We start from the raw sequence: 13,645 nt of genomic DNA, 5'->3' as shown, positions 1-13,645 counted from the left end.
ATATTCTGTACAAGTGAATTTAAAAATTGCCCTGGAATTAGTTGTAATTAGCAGAATGTTCCCCACAGCACAATATTTGTAACATATTTTGGTAACATGTAATATCTGTGATTCGTGTTATATTTTGTAGTGATCAAGCCTCCTTGTGAAAGATTAATAAACAAAGGAAGTTTGCCGGTAGGAAGCTCTGCCTCTCTTCCTCCTCAGACAGGAAACCGGGACAATCTACCAATGTTAAATGCAAAGATCATCTATCCCAGTGAGTGCAACACCATTTTACCCATTTGAACGAACCAGGGATAGCATGATTTCCTTGATTAATATAGGCCTTCCACATAGGGAATCCATTCACAGGCAGCACTCCACTGGCCTTGAAAGAGAAAAGTCATAAATGCTGGGTATCTGAAAATAAATTATGATCACTGACAGGTTCCTTCAGGAGTAACTTTTGGGGAAGATATAACGATACTTCAGGCATTATTCCTTCTTTCTGCCCACTTATTAATATTAAAATGGATGCAAATTAACACTCATGTTACATCTGTTCTCAAGGAAAGGGTAAATAAAACAAAAGCTATGTTCCAGGAATTTAGTAGTGTTAGAATCAAGAATGAAATCAGTTTGTTCCTGATTATTTTGGTTTCTCATAGGTTCCACTTGCATTTGTGTTCATTGTGTTCATACAGAGATTATTGACATAGCGTCTGTGCTTTAAATAACTGTCCTCATTATTTATGTAACTCAGCTCTTGTTCAAAACTAATTTGGTTTAACTTTTTCTCCACTCAGTTAGTCTTCCTGACAATTATTAAATCATGTGGAGGGAAAAATAAGAATTTTGATACCATTTTGTACCATTTTGATATCAAATATTCCTTTTCATGTAATACTGAAGCCTAATTTTCTACCGATTTGCTTTTAAATTTCACCAAAGAACTACTGCTTACTTCTCCGTCGTGGTCTCTGTGAAATCACACATATGGTATTTCCCTGCGCCTGCGCAGTCAGTTCGGAATCTTCTAGAGCTCTAAGATACATTTTGGCGGAAGCCCCGCCCACTCCCCATGAAGGTATATAGCCAGTGGGAGGGGCTACCGCCTTAGTTCTTTTTGTCCGCCGCTTTAGCAGCAGCTAGGAATCTCTTGCTCTTCAGACTAGCTTATTCCCTTGACTTTTTCTTTTCTTTTTCATGCTAATTTGTCCTTTACAACCTCTTTTAAGTGCTGGGCCTGTGGGGGGAAGCTACCTCAAAGAGATGGGCTTGCTTGGTGCCCACTCTGAGGGAGGGCCGCAGCGTATGCCTCCCCTTACCCTCCCCCCCCCCCAATCTGGCAAATAGCGAGCCACGGCCTTCAGCTTGCCTCATGAGAAAGCCCTTTTTTCCCCTCATCAGCCCAGGATTCAATTGGCGCCAGAGCCGCCTCTCCTTGCACCTAATGATTCACCTCAGAAGCCTCCTTACCTCTGTCTGGGAGCCTGTCTCCTCACAGGCATTCTCCACACAGCCAGCCAGCCCCCTCCCAGCCATCCTATATCTTCCCAGCTTCCTCTTTCCAAGAAGAGGCTGAGGCGGCAAATGGCGGGAAAAGGAAAAGGCAGAAAACTCTCTTAGGTGCCTCAGCATCACCCCTCAGGGATACCAGTAATGCTGAAGGTTTTTCTCCTGGAGCTGGAGGAAGCATGCTCCCTGGCTGGAGTTTTAATCTGCGACACAGACCTCTCCATGGCTCCTCTGCTTCCCTGCGGGGTACAGCATGAGCTTTTGCGTGCATGAGGGAGGAACGCAGGCCTCCCTCGGCTCCTCTGCCTCCCTTTGGGGGAGGGCATGAGCCTTCCTGCATGAAAGAGTAACGCAGGCTCGGTCCTGTCTCTGCTGAGCTCCTCTGCCTCCCTCTGGTGGTGGCACGAGCCATTGCGCGTGAGGGACGAAGGCAGGCTCGGTCCCGTCTTTGCTCAGCTCCTCTGCCTCCCTCTGATGGACGGCATGAGCTTTCGCGCAGGAGAGAGAAATGCAAGCTCGGTCCTGTCCTCCTTCGGCTCCTCTGCCTTTCTCTGTGTGTGAAGGCATGAGCCTCCTGGAGAGGGGAGTATGCCAATCTCAGCCTCCCTGGTTGCCATGGGGCTCTTGGTACCGACTCCTGAGCTCTCTCCCACCGTGCCTCCAATTCTGGGGCCCTGCCATCCACCCCAGGATCGATCTGGATAACCCTTCCTCCGCCAGTGAAGTCTTTCAGGGGAGTGCCCTTCGAAACCGTGCATCTAAAAGGCCTCTAGAGGGCGCTCATGCTCCCTCCACGTATTGCTCCAACCCATCTTTTCCCACTGGTTGTCGAATCCGACAAGGATTCAGGGTCATGGGTAAGCAGCACCACATATCTATATATTGTGGATACTGGCAGAGCTCATTCTTGTGGAAGGCTAACCCTACATAGATTCAGAGCCATACACATGGATGGCCAACAACATTTGTCAGAATGCCTCTCTGAGCCCCACCCAAGTCTCTTCAGGAGAGGGTAGTGGGGTATAGATAAAGTTTATTAGTTCTTATTGTGGTAATACACTTCGCATCAGGCTTCCATTGATAGAATGGGCTCCCTCTAGTTAGGGCTAGCAGCTGGACTTAGCCCAGTGTTCTTTCCCTTCTACTCTAGAACCATAAAGTCATAGAACAGTAGAGTTGGAAGAGACCTCATGAGCCATCCAGTCCAACCCCATTCAGTCAAGAAGCAGGAAATCGCATTCAAAGCACCCCCGACAGATGGCCATCCAGCCTCTGCTTAAAAGCCTCCAAAGAAGGAGCCTCTTGAGAAGGCTTGCAGGCAATATGGCCTTTTAAGCACGACCAGACTTCCCCAGTCCTAATTTTAAGATGAGAAGACTACTTTCAAATGTATACATGTGACTATTTATACTTTTCTCTTGTTCCCTTATTATTGAAATTATTCAAATGCTATTGCTGCTGAGTATGTTATGCTTGATGCTGTTAACAGCACTCACCCTTCCTGTGATGTTACGTGGGCAGTGCTGTCACATGAAATTATACCCAGCTGCTAAGTCAGCAGCCCCTCTGTTTCCAATACCTTGGAAACTGTACAGATGTATTGAAATGATTATCATTTTTATTACTCCCCATCTTTTATCATTGTTATTTCTCAAGTCAGATATGTCATATCTTCAGCCCTCAGTCATTAGCTTCTTCTATTTATGGTTTTGCTGTCTCACTCTGATTTATTTCTATAAATGGGATGGCACATTAGCCTAGCTGGCACGCTAGTCTAGCTGTTGGCCAATGTGGGACCATACAGCATTTCAGCATTAACAGCTTTATAGCATTGCCCACAATGCCTTGCCTCAGAGGAAGAATTGTTTAAGCTACAGACAATGCGGTCACTGTTGCCCATTTTGCTCTAAAATTCTTTAGCCGCTTGTACTGCCTCCATTTTATCAGCTTATGCTTGTTTTATTTATGCAAGGCTTAAACAAAGTCCATAGCCCCAGGATGCAAGTACCCAGGATGCCACAAGAAGCTGCGAAGCTTGAAACCACTCTGTGAGACGCAGCTCCTGTGAGGACCAAAAAAGATGAAGTTATTCAATCATTTCCTCTCAGGCCTGCCAAAGCTACAACCAACAGTCTAAACATGGATGGTCTTCGACCCAACCAATGTAGCAACCTGTAGGTCTCACTCTGTCACACAGGCAAAGGCGCTCTCTTCAGGGAGGCGGAACCTTGGGTTCTTGCGTTTCTCCACTTGGAGCATTCAATGGCGTTTCAGTTAACCCCCATTCTGAGAGCGTTTTGCAGACTTCGTTGCTGCCTGGCACAGCATCACTACAGATGCTCGAATCTTGAACATCATTGACAACAGGTGTGCTATTGAACATATTTCACAAGGATATGGTTGAACACATTTACACCCCTGCTCCTCTACTATGGGAGGAGGTTTGGCTTCGGCTGGATATAGGGGCAATACAAGTGTTCCCTGCCAAGACTTATTGGAGTTTCTTCCCCTGTTGTTCCTGGTCCCCAAGAGGGATGGAGGGCTTCACCACCATAGATTTCAGGGAAGTGAAATTGGCACATCCAGCCCTGCAGATTCTGAATGGCAACTCCCTTCATCACTCACCCCACAGTTAAGGGAGAGGGTCTGGCAGTACCCTATGCCATAGGTTTCTGTTTCCATAGTAGGATATCATACCTCCTGTTCTGATGTGTTTCCTTTTGGCTGGACAACTGTCCCACTAGTTTCTATAAACTACATGGCAGCTGTTATGGCCCATTTGCACCTTGAGCCTAAGTGGCATAACTGTCCATCCTTGCATCAACAATTGGATTTGCAGCAAGTATAAATGTGATTGATTTGTATCAGAGTCTAAATCTTACTTCATCCTAACATTTCCCCCACTGTGTCTCTTCTCTGGGAATTGAGCCTATTAGTTGCCAGAGGAAAATCTTATTTCTGTCTCTCCCCATCACACTTGTTTCATTAGAGCACCTTAGATGGACTCCTTGCCCTGAGATCATCAGCTGTTCAGATGCTGCGGAAGCTATGGGTATGGCTAGAATTGTCCAACCACTTCTGGGTCACAGGGCCTCCACGACCACAGTATCCCCTCTTGCTACATTGAAGCATTGACCTCTACAGGCATAATTCTGGGAGCACTTGGCCCTCCTTGCGACAACCCGCGTACTATTCTCTCCATACCACCTCCCGTTCGCCAGTCAATTCCTTGGGTGAACAAAGTGGTTGAGCATGTGTGCCAGAATCTATTCTGCACAACGATCCCCTCAAGGGCACTGACCGTGAACCTCCCCTCTCTTTCTTCATGCTGGGGAGCTTGTTCAGTGAACCTTATGATTCCAGTTTTATGGTCCACAACGGAAGCCTTCCATCTCATCAACTTCCTTGAACTATTAATGATCGAGGAGGCCTCTAGCACCTCCAAACCCTTCTTGGAGAGACATCTGTTCCAAATTATTGCAGGCATTACACAATGAGATGTTATGTCAACGAGCAGGGAAGGAAACCTCCCCCCCTTCTGTCACTTATCCTCCATATCTGGTATTGATGCATCCCCAGACGGATTCACTTTGCTGCTCTCCCTAGGAGAAAATCTGCTCCAACCTACCATCGGAACAGAACCCCTCACGCCAGTCACAACAGGTGTCTTCGCCCTTATGAGGGTCTCTTCCTCTCTCGGTCATAGGGTACCACTGAAGCTGACCCCTCGCTTCACCAGACGACATTTACCGCTGTATTCAGACTACATCTGATCGCCCTGTGGTAGCCCTGGCAGGCATAATTTGTCCCACAAAGTGTCATGAGAAGAGTTCTTTTACCATTGAACTTGTTCAGAATATCTCGCCTCCCAAAGGGGCCCAATCCTCCATCCTTTTAGATACAGGGATTCCCTCTCCTTGTTTAAAGGCTATTTGGTAGCCATTTCATGGTATAAAAGGAAGGCAGGACATCCTTTTTGTTAGCCTTTCAGACCCATTGATACGATTCTTTCCCTAGGATGATAAGGATCTACGGCCTCCTGTGACACCACCCAACCCAGCCTGGCATGTGAGCCGCCTTCTCACATTTGCCCAAGTCACCATTCCAAGCTCTTTCTTTGGCAGATGTGCCTTGCCTGTCTTGGATAACAGCCTTCCTTGTCACTACCACCCCCACGCAACAAACCTGCGAACTGAACCATACCTGCGTTTCCAGGTAGATAAGGTCATACTTCGTACTGGTATCATGTCCCTGTACCAATATCTCATTCTTGCCAAATATCGCCTCAAGATTGCACATACCACAGGAAATGGTGTTACTGGCCCTTTTTCAACAATTCATCTTCATCTCGGCAACAATCCTTTCACCTCTCAGATATTTGGAGAACCCTAGTCTGTTACACACACAGGACATCTAGGCACATAAGGTCTCTAAGATTCCTTGTCAAGTTTCGGAAGGATGCCAGTGGCCTTCCATGGTCTCCCTAGCGATTATCCTCTTGGATTGTGTCCACCATCCATTTGGCCTGTCAGCTAGCATGTTCTGCAGATGTAGGTCCACTCCACAAGGGCTGTGGCTGATTCTCAGGCTTTCCTGAGGGGCTTATCCTTAGAAGGGGCCGCCGGGCGACTGCCTGGCCTACCCTTCTCACCTTGCTACATATTACAGAGTGAATGCACTCTCCAGGAGAGATAGGTCTCTCAGCAGAGCAATCCTCTTCTCTTGGGTGGCATGACTCCCGCCATCCTAGATCAGTAGCTTGCTAGTCTACCATATGTGTGATTTCACAGAGACCACGACGGAGAAGTAAAGGTTGCTTACCTGTAACCATGTTTCTCTGAGTGGTCATCTGTGAAATTCACACATCCCCGCCCGTCCTCCCCGCTATCTTGTCATGCCTTAGTTTCTCTTGCTGCCGTCATGCGGCGGACATGGGGAACTAAGGCGGTAGCCCCTCCCACTGGCTATATACCTTCATGGGGAGTGGGCGGGGCTTCCGCCAAAATGTATCTTAGAGCTCTAGAAGATTCCGAACTGACTGCGCAGGCGCAGGGAAATACCATATGTGTGAATTTCACAGATGACCACTCGGAGAAACATGGTTACAGGTAAGCAACCTTTACATCTTTTCTTTGTACACATATCCAAATCAGTTTTGGGATTGTCCTAGGCTTCATACTATTAAAATTGAGAGACTGTATGGATCTCAGCATTGGCAGAAACACCATGGACTTTTTTCTTCCATCTTTCTAATGAAAATAAATAGAGAATTAAATGAGAATTTGCTTTAAACTTGCATGCTCTTTTTAAATTTAAGAGATAGCTATGATCCACTGTAGGAAGGATGTTACTGAAATCTGTTGTAAATGGAGGGAAAAAACCCAATTCCTTTGAATCTTACTTCCATTTGGAAAAAAAATGAATTCATTGGTATCACAGCAGGGAAAAATTATTAAACTTCTCCCCCAAAGCTAACCCTGGTCATTATCAGATCTCTGCACAAAATGTATGTTCAGTGTAAAGGCATGTGTAACATTATATCTACTTTGGTCCTAAACATTGCAGAGAATTCCATTTTCCCCAAATACACAGTATTATCCATGACCTTTTATAGGATTGTGAACAGAAGGAATTGGGAAACCTTTTGCACGCTTGAATCTGCACCTGTGTAGGATTGAAGTACTAAGGTTAGAATTTTACATAGCCTTAGCTTTTCTGAAGTTCTGTTTTTTCCCTCATTGTTCAGCATCAGTGAACATGTTACATACTCCAGAAGTGACATCCTGTTGGTTTTGGAGGTAAAATAGATCCTGTTTTGCCATTTGGTAATATACTCTGTCCTGCCACACTTTATGAACCCCATACTATTTCCTGTAACCTTTGTATTTTGTTGGCAGATATCCGTGCTGGGGCATCCGGCTCTCTACCCGGAGGCTCTGTTATCAGCCGTTTGTTGATCAATGCTGACCCATTTAACTCTGAGCCAGAAAATCTGTGAGTACCCCAGTTATAAAGAGAAGGATCTCTCAATTAGTAATTGTCCTTGCAATGTCCTAGAATTGCAATGAATAGCCTCACTACAAAACCTGGCTGCTTGCTACCTAGGGGAATCTTTGGTTGGTCAGCTTCAATAGTACAGAGTAGTATTGCTGCTTCCAAGCCTGACCGCCTTCTGCCAAGGTTAATCCTTTGTTGGTCTGGTTGAATTGCACTGAATAGTCTTGCAGCTTCAATGCCTGGCTGTGTTATAGCTCGGGGAATCGTTTGGCGAGCTGGAGTAGCACCCTCAATCAAAGAGCCGCTTTGAAGCCTGGCTACTTTCTTTGTAGGGGAATCATTGTTTGGCCAGCTTGAAGCCTGGCTACTTGCTGCTCCCAAGCCTGGCTGCCTTCTGCCAAGGTTAATCCTTGTTGGTCTGGTTGAATTGCACTGAATAGTCTTGCTGCTTGCAAGCCTGGCCGCTTTCTACCTTGTGGAATCCTTGGTTGCCCAGGTTGAATAGCAATTAATAGTCTTGGTGCAGCAAGTATGAATGCTGCAGTTAGTCACCTTGATTAGCATTTAATGGCCTTGCAGCTTCAAAGCCTAAACACTTCCTGCTGGGGGAATCCTTTGTTGTGAGGTGTTAGCTGGCCCTGTTTTTTTCCTGTCTGGAATTTCCCTGTTTTCAGAGTGTTGTTCTTTATTTACTGCCCTGATTTTAGAGATTATATTGTTCTGTATTATTATACCACAGTAATTATTGTATATTATATTTATAATCTTACATTACCTGTTTAGAGCTGGATTATATGATGCCCCTTTTTCACAGCTGTATAAAATCCACACTGAACTGGGTTATATGTCAGTGTGGACTCAAGATAATCCAGTTCAAAGCAGATACTGTGGATTATGTGCCTTGGCATTCTGGGTTATATAGCTGCGTGGGGGGACTTGAGTCTACACTGCCATATAATCCCGTTCAAATCAGATAATCTGTATTTTATAGGCAGTGTGGATGAGGCCTAAGTGCACTCTGCCTGTGCCCTGAGTGCCATTTTGTATGAGGGAATTGCTAGGATATGAAGTGGGTGGGGCCTAAAGGGGGTGGGGCCTACCTTTCTGTTTTCTAAAGAGGGAAAATGGCTCTTTCTCGTCCTCTAATTTGAGCTTTATTTTTCTAAGTTTTTTTTGTTTGAATGACAGATTGGATGACTATGTCTTTTGTGGCCAAATTGGGTGTGATTTGGTTCAGTGGTTTTGTTGTTTACTCTATAGTAAAACCTCACATTACATTTTTATATATACAGTAGAGTCTCACTTATCGAACACTCGCTTATCCAACATTCTGGATTATCCAACGCATTTTTGGAGTCAATGTTTTCAATATGTCCTGATATTTTGGTGCTAAATTCGTAAATACAGTAATTACTACATAGCATTACTGCGTATTGAACTACTTTTTCTGCCAAATTTGTTGTCTAACATGATGTTTTGGTGCTTAATTTGTAAAATCATAACCTAATTTGATGTTTAATAGGCTTTTCCTTAATGCCTCCTTATTATCCAACATATTCGCTTATCCAACATTCTGCCGGCCCGTTTATGTTGGATAAGTGAGACTCTACTGTATAAATAGGCATAATCCCACACCATATTACAACATTTTTAATTTCTAGTGCATGTAGTGTGCATCCTGTGTGAATGTATAGGAAAGGTGCATCAGGTAGCTTTACTGGTAGCTTTAGAAGGCATGGTGTGGGGGTAGTCAAATATCCCACCACATTAAACCCCCACTATGGGTTTTTTTTTACTTTTTTACAGTGATTGTTATGTAGAAAAATGTGTGATGAACAACTATTTTGGAATTGGACTGGATGCAAAAATCTCTTTGGACTTCAACAACAAGCGTGATGAGCACCCAGAAAAGTGCAGGTACATTGATCATTTGAAAAAACTGTTTTAGAGTGTTTAAAAATCCATGACTTCTTGTGCCACACATAAATATACTAAACTGCTTCAATCTACTAAAGGTAGCACATCTTATGAAAAGCATCATCATTTTGGTCAATTCTAATGTACAATAAAGAACAATCAGCATAGTGATAATTAAATGTCTTTACTAGTTCTTGCTTTAGAAGATAGTTTGATGTAATTTAATAGCTGGATTAAATCAGAAAAAAATTGATCTGAGTTCCATAATCTGATTCATGGGATAACTTGAGCTTCACTTTTCCTTATCAGAAGTCGTACAAAAAACATGATGTGGTATGGAGTTCTTGGGACAAAGGAGCTGCTACACAGAACCTACAAAAACCTAGAACAGAAAGTTTTGCTAGAGGTAATGTATCCTAGGACATCCTCTAACTTGTTCGGTCATTTGTTGTGGAATAGTCCCGGTGGCGAAGTGTGTTAAAGCACTGAGCTGCTGAAATTGCAGACTGAAAGATCCCAGGTTCAAATCCCTGGAACGGAGTGAGCGCCCGCTGTTAGCTCCAGCTTCTGCCAACCTAGCAGTTCGAAAACATGCAAATGTGAGTAGATCAATAGGTACCGCTCCGGTGGGAAGGTAACAGTGCTCCATGCAGTCATGCCCGCCACATGACCTTGGAGGTGTCTACGGACAACAGCGGCTCTTCGGCTTAGAAATGGAGATGAGCACCAACCCCCAGAGTCAGACATGACTGGACTTAACTTACCTTTACCTATGCCATACTTTCTTTTCCTTCTGTATTCCCCTCCCTAGTGGTGAAAACTCAGAACAGCTGTAGATGTAGTATTTCTTCTATCATATCTGCAGTCAAGAAGTGGATAATGTTAGGTGGTAAAATCAGATATCCAGATAAACACTGACAGCTATTTCATTTGAACATGTTTATGCAATATAAAGTCATCTGTATATTTTGCAGTGTGATGGGCGTCCAATTCCTTTGCCCAGTCTTCAAGGAATTGCAGTTCTCAACATCCCTAGCTATGCTGGAGGCACCAACTTTTGGGGAGGCACTAAAGAAGACGATGTAAGTAATTCTCAGATTTACCAGTTGAGAATGTCTGCAGATTAACACCTCCCATCGTTTTTCAAAAGGAAAGAATAGAAAAGGAAAAAAAGTGATGCTGTTCAATTGAAATCTCACTTCTCATAATGTTAACAAGTACAGTATATAGAATATTCTGTTGGATCTTGTGCTTGGATTCGCTTTTTCTAAAGCCACAAAGATACTTTAAGAATAAAAAGAATCCAATAAGCACCTATTGCTGCAGTTGATTTTATTACTACATTTACATTTGCTAAGAGAAATTAAATCAAGATGTCAGTATTAAAAATGAAGCATATATTTATCCGGCAGATAGAGAGTGCCTGCTCTCTATCTGCTAGATATATCTTCCCTGCCTCTGACATCTTTTTATCTTTATCTGAATATTATATATTACTAGGGTATAAAAGTGTGGCTCAACATTGTCCATCTGTTTGGATTACCACTCTCATCTAAACTGTTAATGATGGGAGTTGCATTTTTCTAAAGGGTGTTGATGAGGGTGCCCACTGTGGGTAAATATCAGAGTTAGAACAGATGAATCAGAAAGTGGTTGTGGAGAAGAGAGGATGTGCTCAGAGGATCATGTTAGAATGCTGATTGAGCAGTCTGGGTCCCCTGTTATCAATATGTCTGTCATTGTCATTCCTGCAGTAGTCATATTAGGAAAAACATATATTTTGCTCTTGGGGCCTTCCTCCTTCATCTTGGCAGTGTTCTAAGAACAATAAGGAGACTCTTGCCTGTGCTGGGTTGTGGTCATTCTGTGTCTCATCCAGAAGACATTTGTGTTTAGCAGCATTTGATTTCTACTGTCATCAATATGCGGAGTCTGAATTAAATTGTTGGAGGAACAGATGGCTTGGCATTGTCAGTTGTAGATGCAGTTCTGTAGGCAGTTAATGCTATTTCTCTGTTAAAACTGTATGGCTTCCTAGTTACCAGTAGGAAGGTGAGAAGCAGTGTACATAATACTGAATCATGGAAGCAACTTCAGCAGACATGTTGGTATGACTGGAAGCGTATTTAGGTTTTGGAAGAGTGTGTTTGAGAGATACGTTTGCTGTCCAGTTGCTTTTGCATTCCATTGTTCTTCTCTCTTCCTCTAATCATGCTCTCTGATGCGGAAACTTGAAGTTTCAGTTGTTGGAAAAAGTAATATGCTTCCTAACAGGTTAATCCTCAGTGTAAGGAGCTTCACTGGAATTAAGTCTCCAACAGTTTTTCTTCTGCTTTGTGTCCCCCAAAAAACAATCTGTTACGACTGTTTGACCTGCAGTAGCAATAAGTGGCACATTGGATGTATACCGTGAATAGTATGCTTCTACTGCGGTATCTCCCTTGTGCATGGTAAAATTGTACCTGAAGTAGCTGTGGGAAGGATCTTCCCATTAACATATTGCTTAGCTACCCATGCTTCTACATTTCAAGAAGGGAAGGTACAGTTTCATTATTGATAAAGACATCTATTTTAACTGAAGTCAAAAGTAAATTAGTTTTTTGTTTCCTTAGACATTTACAGCCCCTTCCTTTGATGACAAGATTCTGGAAGTTGTGGCTGTATTTGGCAGTATGCAGATGGCTGTCTCGCGTGTGATCAATCTACAGCATCACCGGATTGCCCAGGTATTTCACATTTTAAAACGTTCTCTGGCAGGTTACTGTCCACATAACATTTCAGACATGATTTGGTTTTCTAGTAAAGGACTGAAGAGGTATTGATTGTTTCATAAAGCTTATCTGTGCACAATTAACAGAAAGTACTCAGCATTAATCACTGCTGGTTTCTAAATATTGCTTCTCTCTGGGTAGAGAATGGAAGTCCAGACATTACTTTGTAGCAGTAGTCCCGTTTCTGACTTGTACTAGAGGAAGTACGTTGAGAAAGCCATTGGCTGTGGTGCAGCACAGGGAAATGTCAGTGATAGTGTGTGTGAAACATACCCTGTTTAATTATTTAGGATGCATTTAACATGTGAATTTCCTGTAGTGTCGGACAGTGAAGATTGCAATCCTGGGAGATGAGGGAGTTCCTGTGCAAGTTGATGGAGAAGCTTGGATCCAACCTCCAGGATATATTTGGATTGTTCATAAAAACAGGGCACAAACACTAACCAGAGATAGGGTAAGAGGAGTAATTTTGTGCATGTTGCGTGTTTATGCACATAAAAAAAAATATGTGGGGGCAATTTCATGGAATTGTGGGCTATGTTGGCCTCCTGCATCCCATTGTGGCTTGGCACATTCCCCTTAACACAGATGTTTTCAATAACTATTTCTGCCACCATGACTAAATTCTTTGAAAATAATGAATTAAGAGAACATTCACTGGTTTCTCTATATAATCCTGCTCTCCATGTTCCTCTACATCCTAACCTTGTGGTTTTCATACATTACGTTTTCCAACAAAATTTCAAAATTTGCATGTTGTTTATTGCCCACCTACATTAAAAGGATGAATGATTATATCAAACTATGCATTTTAATTGGCTTGTAATACAAGGATATTTGAATTATCAGCAACTGTTTTGTGAATGGCTGCTGTTAAAAATGTGATTGTCACTGTCGGCATATTCTGGATTTCATTTCCTTTCCGTGTTTACAAACCCAGCCACCCTGCCCCCATGTGTGTAGATATATGTAATCAAGACAACACCTCTTGTATTTATTGAGGTAAGCTTTAGTATTCAAAGCTTATACCACAGTATATTTATTAATCACTCAAATTTCAGACATCACTTTATAGCTTTATATACCAGAGAGCTCTCTAACCATGTTTACAGAATTAGTGTGTTGAAAGCATAGAAATTCAGCAAGTACATAATATATACAGGCAGTCTCCAAGTTACTAACAATATAGGTTCAGTAGATTTGTTTTTAAGTTGAATTTGTATGTAAGTCAGAACAGATACATTTTAAGTGTAATTCTAGCCATATATGTATATGTATGTATTATATTTTTAGTTTTAGATAGCACAGGGATGAGTTAACACCCTGTGGTGTTTGTTTTGCTGTCTGTGCCCCTGTTCAGAAGACTTAACGTTATGTCCCTGTGATAACTGGATTTTGAAAAACTTAATTTGTTGTGGAAAAAAGGATTGGTGATAAAGCTTCAGTTGAAACACCTTTTT

The 13,645-nt window shown here is 42.9% G+C and overlaps 1 protein-coding gene across 4 annotated transcripts in view; it reads left to right on the top strand.

Annotated features, from left to right (window-relative positions):
• dgkd (diacylglycerol kinase delta) overlaps window positions 1-13,645 on the top strand; it is a 91,115-nt gene that overhangs the window by 66,112 nt on the left and 11,358 nt on the right. For all 4 annotated transcript variants that reach the window (XM_062976406.1, XM_062976405.1, XM_062976408.1 and 1 more), the window contains 7 exons: window positions 131-259; window positions 7,398-7,494; window positions 9,304-9,414; window positions 9,724-9,820; window positions 10,389-10,496; window positions 12,027-12,140; window positions 12,505-12,639. In XM_062976406.1, the coding sequence (XP_062832476.1) occupies window positions 131-259; window positions 7,398-7,494; window positions 9,304-9,414; window positions 9,724-9,820; window positions 10,389-10,496; window positions 12,027-12,140; window positions 12,505-12,639 (791 nt within the window). The remainder of the gene's footprint in view (window positions 1-130; window positions 260-7,397; window positions 7,495-9,303; window positions 9,415-9,723; window positions 9,821-10,388; window positions 10,497-12,026; window positions 12,141-12,504; window positions 12,640-13,645) is intronic.

Source organism: Anolis carolinensis, chromosome 3 (assembly GCF_035594765.1).
Source record: "Anolis carolinensis isolate JA03-04 chromosome 3, rAnoCar3.1.pri, whole genome shotgun sequence".
NCBI lineage: Eukaryota > Metazoa > Chordata > Lepidosauria > Squamata > Dactyloidae > Anolis > Anolis carolinensis.
This window is presented reverse-complemented; position numbering and strand designations above follow the sequence as displayed.